At 33.6% G+C, this 11,123-nt stretch overlaps 1 protein-coding gene across 1 annotated transcript; it reads right to left on the minus strand.

Moving 5' to 3' along the window:
- Window positions 1–1,153: 1,153 nt before the first annotated feature.
- Window positions 1,154–3,921, minus strand: LOC137818901 (cytochrome P450 83B1-like). The gene is made up of 2 exons (XM_068622553.1): window positions 2,973–3,921; window positions 1,154–1,957 (listed from the first exon to the last, which is right to left on the minus strand). The coding sequence occupies exons 1-2, from the start codon at window positions 3,858–3,860 to the stop codon at window positions 1,349–1,351; spliced, it is 1,497 nt and encodes a 498-aa protein (XP_068478654.1). The 5' UTR covers window positions 3,861–3,921; the 3' UTR covers window positions 1,154–1,348.
- Between the last annotated feature and the right edge of the window lie 7,202 nt (window positions 3,922–11,123).

Genomic DNA, 11,123 nt, shown 5'->3' on the forward strand with positions numbered 1-11,123 from the left:
CAAATGATTGACGATGGAACTTGTATGGGCTTAGTGGCAGAAAATGACTCTTGCTTGGAGGATTTGTGCTAAACCAAGATGGAGATTTGTGAAGATTAACTTAGTAAAATCTTGTCTAAAGGTTCCTAGGTCATCTAATTATGTAAATTGTCCAATGTTTTATACGCAACTTCTATCGTATGTGGTATATGGTCTCAATAGATTATTTAGTCTCTTAGTATCTACTAAGACATGGATGATATGGTGAAACCATCTAAGTGACTTTCCAATTTAGTAACGATAAGCATTGTCACATGTCTTCCTCATTAGTATAGGCGTGTTTCTCGTGAGTTAGTTATGACAATATTACAATATACAAATATGACTTTGTATCATCAGATGATACTAATGTTTCAACTGTACTTTAGTGAGAGTTTGTCGTGAGAGAATTGTAATATCAAATTATAATAAATTCTTTTGTAGACATAGATTGAAGTTAATCAAAGCTTATGTATGTGATTGTTTTTTTTCTCTTTCTCTTACATTTACTTTTTACCTATTACATTTGCATATTTCTCTGTTATCGTATTTGTTTATATGTAAACGCTCTATATAGTAATTTAACTGAATAAATTTCTGACAATAGATTTAGACCCGATAGTAATGAATATTTATATTTCTAGAGATAAGGATAGATTCAATAATAATAAATGTTCTTACTTGTTTCTCCATGTTAAACTTATTTTGAAAATATTAAGTTAGAAGTCTTTGTGAGTATTTTTGAAACTCTATAACATATAAATCATATATAATGGTATAAAAATCCTTTATCATTTCTAATACATGTTAATTATTCATAGCTCAGATTACACCAATCTCACACCATATAGCATCAAACTATGAATGATTTGGAATCATAACTATAATCACAACTTTAATTTTTTCTTAATTTCACAACTTTATTCTTTTTTAATTTTAAATCATGACTATGCGTGTCAATTACATATTTTGAGAAATCATTACATATTTAAGAATTATCACCGTTCATTAAAAAATAATTAAATATAAACTAATATTAGATATAAAAATAAATTAGTTACTATAGAATAAATTAGATACTACATCTATAAATTAAAAATTAAGAATCTAATAATTAAAAACTTAATAGTAAACGTTAAATATCAACACAGTATATACATTTCTCATTTTATTCTCTCATGAGGAAATCAAAGAAAGATACATGGGAAAGGTAATTGATTAAGCTAACACAATGCAGTAAAAGATCAAGAGCACACATAACATCAACATGCCCTTATTTCTGCCAAATGGAAGGACAAACAGTATTATAAGTTACATTATTATTAAAGATTTAGATTCGAGGCTTGGCCAAAACATAGAGTGGATTCTTCTTATGCTGAGCAAGCCCTGGCAACATTTCTGTATCAATGTCTTCTTTTCTCACTCCTTCTGGTAATTCCCAATCGAAAGAATTTAGAATATTAGCAAGAATAAGATTGAGTGAGGCAACAGCCATAGGAATACCAGGACAAATTCTACGACCAGCACCAAATGGAATTAACTCAAAATCATGGCCATGAAAATCTACAGTACTATCTAAGAACCTTTCGGGTAAAAACTCTTCTGGGTCTTTCCAAGACTCAGGGTCTCTATGGATTGCCCAAGCATTAACAAACACTATTGTCTTGGCTGGAATTTCATAACTACCTATCATGCATGCTTTATTTGTTTCTCTTGCCACAAGTAGTGGTGCTGGTGGATACAGTCTGAATACCTCTTTTATCACAGCTTTCAAATAGGGAAACTTTTCAATATCATCTTCTTCTAGAAATTCTTTCTTACCTCCCAAAGTCCTAATTTCTTCTTGAACTTTCTTCATTACTCTTGGATTATGTAGTAGTGCAGTCATAGCCCACACGGTTGTTGCTGCAGTTGTATCCGTTGCTGCTACAAGCATGTCCTGCATAGGGAAAGCACCCATTTGCTATTGTTTGAAACGAAAATAATATTATTAATGCACAAAAGGCACCCATTTGTGATTGGTCTTAAAGACATTGTGCAAAAGAATCTTTCAAATATACTTGTCATTGTGACAAATTAATTGCGGCATGTAAAGTTTGGAAGACATTTGCAGTGCTTGCTGCCATGTACATCCTAATTGTTAGGGCATAATAGTTCAACGTGCATTTTTCCTCGACACGTATATGTTTCTAAAATTAGTGATTTTTGCTACAATATTCATGGGCTTCTTCTATGTAGTTATAGCATTGTTCAAAGGTGTTTGGCATTCGATCATTCTCAATGCGTTTGAGTCCAGAACGGGTATTGTAGAAACATTAGTATTGGAACATTCTTCTGCATATTGAGTATGATTTGATGACTTATTGAAAATTCTATAAGGTCTAGATGAAGATGACTCATTTTTCCAAAGGGTAGAGATTTAGAGGGCTTGATTTAGATAGATTGATTCAGAATCTATTATTTTCCTAATCTACATTTATATGGTATTAGGTTGTAAATGGGTTCGAGTAACTAAATACTCCTATTCAATATATTTTTTAATGATAAAAAGAATTCCAAAATGTTTCCATAACTCAAATCCCAAAGAAATTAGCAACATTAAATAAAAAATGTTAAAATGAGTTTAATTTTCGAATGCACATTTAGTGGAATGTTTAATTGAATTTAACAAGCGAAAGTCCAAGAGTGCGGCACATTTGTAAGTATATGGTATGATGATTCTTCAAATAATTATTGTGGTATCCAGATAAAACAATAATCATTTTATAAACGTCATTAAAAATTGAAAATATTTACGAAAAATACTACTATTTTTTTTTTATGAAGATCTCAAAATCATTGTAACCAGAAAAATATCGGCAAATATTCTACTACCAATTAGTCTTTATTTTTATCCACTTCTCAGAGGTTTCAATATATGTTAAAGATAAATTAAGAGAGAAAGAATTCCAAACCAGGAGCATAGCTTTGATGTGATCTTTTGTGAGCTCTACGGAAGAGGAACTTTGTTTCTTGAGTTGAAGTAAGACATCTATTATACCTTCATTCTCTTGAGTCTTTCTATTGGGATCCATGCGTTCAGCAATGACTTCTTCGTAGAACATATCCAAATCCTTGAAATTCTTTTCAAGACGAGCACGTAGCCCAGTGAGTTTATCAACCCAACCTAAGAAAGGAATATAATCTGAGACGAAGAAGGTTGCCCACATGGCCTGACACTCATTGAACATTCCATGGAACCTACTCCTTTCTGTTCCTTCATCTTCATAGCTTCTTCCAAACACAATTCTACATATGATAGTGGTTGTAAGGGACCATAGCATTTCATTCAAATTTGTAACCTTTGAAGATGAGGCATGCCCATATAATTTTTTCATCATTTGCTTGACCTCAAACACTCTTATTGAGTAAAATCTTGAGACACGTCTGGAGCTAAGAAGATGGACAACAAAAATTTTCCTAATTTCTCTCCAAAACTCACCATATGGGGAAAATATCATCTCTAACCCATTGTAGGACAATCTCTGCTGGCCATGTAATTTTGGTCTGTCACTAACCTCAAGGTCATGGTCTTTGAATAACTCTTTGGCTAATTTAGGTGAGGAGACGACAATGGCTGACCTTAATCCTAATCGAATTGAAAATATAGACCCATATTTCTGTGAGAGATGATACAGTTGAAGATAAAGATTAGAGTTATCGAGCTGATGAAGGTTTCCTATTATGGGAAGACCTCTAGGACCAGGTGGAAAAGGTTTGTTCTTCAAGGTTCTTCGGTATTGGAAGAAGAATAACAAAATTACGGGAAGAATAAGGTATAGAATCAGAAGTGGTGACACCATTGTGGCCTATCCAAGGACCACTCATCAGAAACCATTATATACCTTCATAAAACTCACTCGTATCAGATACGATTATATCTAAAGTTATAACAATGAAAGGTTTAAGAAAAATAATATTAATTTTTGCTCACAAAGGTCGAAGTCTAGGTGGAACCTAACAGTCCACTCCGACTTTTGAATATATATAATCTTATTGTGGTCCTGTCAATTCAATGTGAAATCAGTTTAATGAATTATTTATAGGACATCATCAATTATTTGATATTGAAAAGCTATATATTTCTATAATATTATCACAATCATTATGTCTTAAGTATAATGGAGTGACATTGCTAATTTTATTTAATAATAACACGTAGGAAATACTAAATTATGCTTAAAAAGTAATAAATAACGTTTTTATTATTGTAAAAAACTAATCAATTATAATAAAAAGACATGATTATAATTAAAAATAATCAAGAGTTACAATTTTTCCTTTATGCTATTTGAATTTGGAAAAGTTTTTGATGGAGTGAATTTGAGATGATTTGAAAGGAATCTGTGAGAAAGATGATATTTTTTTTATTAAGGTAGATAGAGTGAAAATTATAAGAAAAATTTAAGAAATTTTGTGAGTGGTGTGATTTGTGTGATTGAAATAGTAAGTTTTTATTAAATGAAAAAAATTAAAATTACAAATAACCGCATTCTTAAATCAAAGCGCATGATTTAAAAATGTGGCTATTTGTAATAGCCGCATTCGTAAATGAAATTAATTTAAAAAATGTCACCGCGTTTTCAATGACAGCAGCTGACCCTAAAATCGCATTAAATAAATAGTCGTTGTTTATACATTTTGTGCCAATGAATGTAAAACATCTAGATGGAACGCAAAAAAGAGAAGTACACTAGCGCAAAAATGCTAACCAAATGCGGTTATTTTACAATTACAAATACGAATGCGGCTATTACCAAAGCCGCATTTCTAAATCTTGTTTTTTTATTTACAAATGCGGCTTTGGTAAATAACCGCATTTGTAAATAGTGTTTTTTTTTAAGTGCAATTTGTATTGTCCCTAAACCATATAAATTAACTTGCATAATGATCAAACCCAGCCAAAAAAATATAGAAATATAGAGATAAATTGAGAGAATCAAAATGTATATTTACAATAGTAATCAAAATGTACGTTTACAATAGTAATCAAACATAATAAAACCTACACTATTGATTAACTATGGTAGAGTTATAAAAATTTATGAAATATGTTGACCAGGAATCTCTGACATATGAAATGCCTTCCGAATTCATTGGTGTTTCGTCCGTGAATATCTGCATTGCAAAATATAGTTGACATAAATTAGTTTTTAGATATATATATATATATATATATACATGTTCAAGAATTATAAAAATGATTTAACATATCTTGTTATTACCTCTTTCCAACCAATTTTAACACCTAGTCTTATAATGGTAATTATCCATTTCATAATGTAATAGTCACACTCATAGCTTCATGGTTGTTTATTACACTATAATTCAATAAAAAGTAATATGTTAGTATATTGATAAACAATGATAATAGAGAAAGAAAAAAATTACAAACCTTTATTCTTATGTAGTTCAAATTATTTGAACTGGATCGACCTTTTAGGATGTTATATCCACGCCATGAACTAGTTAATATAAAAAACCTCGTTAGTAGATGGTTAATTAGTAACATATACAAAGTTAAGTTTATAATGTACTTACGTATCAATGATATCCTTAAATTTTGTGGGAATCTTCTTGTGTAGGGAACATAACCACACAGCAGTCTTATCAACCATTGATAAGACAAGTAACTGCCAATGATGCCTATATCATCCATGAAAAGAGTTAGTAAATATTTAAAACATGAAATAGTAATAATTGATGACATATAATTAAACTTACTCATTAATATAAGGGCATAAATAAATTTGTTTTCCCTCTTTTTTCAGGGTGTTAGTGATGTATGCTTGAGTCTCAGATGACTTTGGTCCAACGGGATTAGTATATGCAGGATCTAAGAATCCATACATATTTTCCTTCCCCTCAGTGATACAGACTCTATGCAAAAACCTACAAGTTTTTAGTTAAAGCATAATAAAAAATAATTTAACATAAAGTAAATTGAATAATAGGTAAAGATACTTACATCATAAAAAATTGAATTATACTTATATTGAGCTCCTGATTCCCAGATATAAATTCTGATAAATCTGTGTTGTACATCATCAGTGGTAGTTCAGTGTTTATTTGAAAAAATGTATCATCCCACGGAACTAGAAAAGGTTCTTTGCCAATCTGACTAGCAATGAGACCTAATGAAGCTATAGGATTGTCAATTGGAACCTCACGCTTCTTCTCCGGACTTGGTGGCCGAAAAGGTTTCTACAAGATAAAGAACATTTGTATTAAATTATATGTAATATATAAATATAAATAAAAAATAATATAATGAAATGAAATTATTACATGAGGTTCGGGCATAAATCGAACGAGGTCTCTGGGCCAGGCAACGAATGTCTGAAATGCATCGGCCACAATGGTTACCTCATCTGAAGGTAGTGGAACACGAGGATTAGGAAATCGTACTTTTTTAACTGTTACCTTCGCCACATCAGGGGAGAGAGGAACGTTATGTAAGGTGGTGGCGTCTTGATAGACTTTTCCAAGGAAGTTTGTCGCCCACTACCAGTAGCTCACAATCCTTCGTCTGCCCATTGATATCATCCCCTGATGTTGGAGGAGCCGCACAACTCCCCTTTGTGCTCTTGGGAGTGGGACTAACAAGGGGTTCAATTGGCTCAGCACAAAGTTGTTGCGATAGAAACTCTTGTCGCATTCGATCATTCTCCTTTTTCATCTCTAGCCACATAAAATCAGTCTCCTTTCTCATCTCCTCCATTAATTCTTCACGTATCTTAGTCTTCAATTGAGTTTCATTCTCTTTGGAGGAGGAGGAGGATGACTGTCGTTCTGAAACTCCAAAATATAGTTTAATTCCGACCTCTTGTCCAGTTGCACGAACACGACCACAGTGCTCATGTCGTCCAATTGCTTCAACCAGGATATCTTGACGACCTTCAGCAACAAATTTACCGTCGGATTCCAAGGAATCCTGCAAGAGTACACAAAAATCATATTTTAAAGCATTAATATAATTAATGCTTTAAAATAAATGAAAATAATAAAAATAGCTTACAATTATTTCGATGATAACCCCGGATTGCTCAGAACTTAGTGCACCCGACTTTTTAATTCGAGCCCTCTTCCATTTTACATGGCGAAAAGGTGGTGATGGAGGAGAAGTGACCCCTGTTTCCACATTCTCAGAAAACGTCCCCTGTTTAGATTGCTCCTTTTCCACCATCAGTGCTTGCTCAAGTTTTCGATACCCCGAACGAGACATAACGTGCGGGGTAAGATTCTTCAAAGCTATCTCTTGAGCTTTCTTCCGACGAGCCTGTCATAATTGAAATAAACAAACTGAAGTAAATAAGATAAACTTATTAATGTTATATAAACAAAAAAAGTTAAGTTACTTCACTTACCATCCAAGCCTCATTTTGACGGCTTTCTTTAAAAAGACGCCATGTCTCTTCATCAATATGTTTGTACTTTAAACATGGATTTTCATCTTTAAGGTCGCCAAAAACGTATCTCGAAGTCAGTCTTGACTTAAAGGTACGAAATTTGAGTCCGATATTGGATATAAATTCCTTCACTGTGGTCTTTACGGGTTCCATGTACATCATCAAGTACATTGTCATCTTTATTAATTATCATTGGTGTGAATGAATGGGTGTCACCATTTTCAATATCATCTATGGCCTCCCCTTGTTTTTTGTCATGTAAAACGACATACCAATGTTCCGACGTAGGATCTTTCACGTATAAAACTTGAGATGCTTGTTGAACCATTATAAATGGTTCATCTCGATACCCTATCTTTCGAAAGTCCACTAGTGTGAATCCTGAATCATCAATTTTAACCCCACTTTTATTGTCAACCCATTTACACTTGAAATCTGGAACGGAAAACTTAGTGTAGTCAACCTCCCATATCTCTTTTATAAACCCATAGTATGCCATTGATCCAAGTACTGGATTTGTATCTTTCGAAGTCGAAAACTGCATTGACTCGACTTCAAGAGTAACACCAAAATTTTGAATTGTACTCTTTTCATCCATGGACTTCGTGTAAAATATACAATTATTCACTTTGTACGCTGTACATGAGATGACATCAAACTTCAATTTAGCAGCCAACCAGGTCAAGGTCTCTGATGCCGTTGAATCCTTGAACACCTCGTCTTTAAACCAAGGCATGAAAGTTCTATTATGTTCCATCAAGACCCATTTCTCTGCTTGTCTTGGGTTATTTGCCTTCACAATGTCTTTATGAGCTTGTATGTAAGGTATAACTTCATATGTGTTATTCAATATGTACAAATGTGCTTGCAAGACTTCTGATCGAGATTTGCTTACAATATTCACACCACGTAAACATTTACTTGTAGAACGCCGATGGTGCCATGAATTAGCTGGAACACCTATTGGATTTGTTTTTGTCATGTACTTTGAACAAAATTCAATACTTTCTTCAGCTATGTATCTTTCAATCATTGAAGCCTCTGGATGATAATGATTTTTCACATAACCTTTCAAAATTTTCATATACCGCTCAATAGGATACATCCATCTTAAGTACACTGGTCCACACAATCTAACTTCTCTTACCAGATGCACCACTAGATGAACCATATGTCAAAAGAAGATGGAGGAAAAAACATCTCCAATTCACACAAGATAACAACAATTTCATTTTGAAGTTCATCTAGTTTTGAGGGATCAATGACTTTGCAACAGATGGAAGAGAACAATGAGCACAAACGGGTTATGGTATGTCTAACATTTTTTGGTAAGATCCTACGGATAGCTATCGACAACAACTGTTGCATCAAGATGTGACAATCATGAGACTTCAACCCAATTAACTTCAAATCTTGCATTGACACTAGGCTCTTCACATTTGAGGAATGTCCTTGTGGCACTTTCACACCCTTTAGACATTCACAAAAACTATTTTTTTCATCTTTTGACATTGTGTAACAGGCTGGGGGCAAATATGTACGCTTACCCATTTTTATGGGTGCCAACTCGCCGCGTATGTTCATCTCAATCAAATTTAAACGAGCATTTAGACCATCCTTCGTCTTCCCGTTAATGTTAAGAAGTGTACCAGTTAAGCTATCACACACATTCTTCTCAACATGCATTACATCTATACAATGTCTGACTTCTAACCTCGAACAGTACGAAAGATCAAAGAAGATTGATTTCTTCTTCCAAATATTTGTCACAGATGACTTTTTTTTTTTACTTATCGAAGGTGTGGTCTATGTTATTTACCTTTTCGTAAACCTCAACACCGGTTAATGGAGTTGGTGGACCACTACCCTCTTAGTGTCCATTAAAGGCTTTTTTCAACCTCCGGTAAGGATGATGATTCTAAGAAACCTCTGATGCCGAAGATATACTGTTTTCCTTCCATGTTTCAATTGTTGAGAAGCAGTGTCTTCTTCGCATATTGGACATGCTTTATGAACCTTAACACTATAACCTGATAAGTTATCATATGCCGGAAAGTCATTGATGGTGCAAAATAACATGGCATGAAGCTTGGAAGTTTCATTAGCAAATCTGTCAAATACTTCAACACCCTGGTCCCACATTAACTTCAAATCTTCAATTAGGGGACTTAGATAAACATCAATATCATTCCTTGGCTGTTTCGGACCGGATATCATCATAGACAACATCATGTATTTTCGCTTCATGAACAATCCAGGAGGTAAGTTGTAAATAACTAGTAATACAGGCCATGAATTGTGATATGTACTCATATTACCAAATGGATTCATTCCGTTTGTAGCTAAACCAAGTCGGATATTTCTTGATTCTTTAACAAACTCTGGAAACTCATCATCAAATTTCTTCCACTAAATAGAATCAGCTGGATGTCGGTACATGCCATCACATTTCCTCTCATCTACATGCCATCTAAGATTCTTAGCATCGTTTGGATTTGCAAACAAACGCTACATCATTGAAATGATGGGAAGATACCACATAACCTTCATTGGGGGTCCATGGTTTTCTATATCTTCAATAGTATCATCATCTTTTTCTTTCAACTTATAACGTGATAACCCACACCTCAGACAACTTTTCAACAATTCAAATTCTTTGCGGTATAATATACAATCATTAGGACATGCATGTATCTTTTTATACTCCATACCCATTGGACAAAGAATCTTTTTGGCCTCATAATTACGATTAGGTAGAGTATTTCCCTCTGGAAGCATATCCTTCAACAACTGAAGCAATTTTGTGAAGCTTTTATCAGTCCATCCATTTATTGCCTTCAAATTCATCAATCTTAACACCGCCGACAACTGTGTGAAGTTAGTTGCTCCAGGAGACAATGGAGTCTCTGCATCGCTTGACATACTTCCATATCCATGCACTTTTGCAAAAGACTCAGCTCCTACATCACGAATCATGTCCTGCAATCGATCATCTTCTACATCACCGTGTACTGTTTCATCCATGGTGGACCCCACATATTCTTCAGTTACGAAAACACATGGTAAATTTAATAATTCACCATGCCATGTCCAAGTTGTATACGATCGAAGTAACCCATCACATAACAGGTGCTCCCTCCTTAAATTAACATCCAATATCGTTCCATTCAAATAGTTAACGCACGGACACCTGATCTTTGCTCCATCATGACAACTATTAATCGCGTTACGTTGTGAAAATTGTATAAATTATTCTACTCCTCTTTCGTACTCATCACTTATACGAAAAAAATTTATCCAATTTCGATCCATTATATTTTGCAATAGTCATTCAGAATCAGGGTTCTATCTAACATTTTTGCCGAGGGTCGAACACCCCAAACTCAATACCAACACGTATTATTACCGAGGGTCGAACACCCTCGGACTCAATACAACAACGATAATTCTATTCAAAACTAACAACTAAACTAACATAATATAAGTACAAATTATAATAAATACTAAATAATATAAATTAAAAAATACAAATTATAATACATAAAAAAAACAAATTCATAACATTAAAAAAAATCAAAAAATTTTAAAAAACACCCAAACCTTGTGTGAGAAGCCTTCGTTGGTGAAGAGTAAAGAAGGAGCGGAAGCGGTGGCGGT

The sequence above is a fragment of the Phaseolus vulgaris genome, chromosome 10 (assembly GCF_000499845.2).
Source record: "Phaseolus vulgaris cultivar G19833 chromosome 10, P. vulgaris v2.0, whole genome shotgun sequence".
Classification (NCBI taxonomy): Eukaryota; Viridiplantae; Streptophyta; class Magnoliopsida; order Fabales; family Fabaceae; genus Phaseolus; species Phaseolus vulgaris.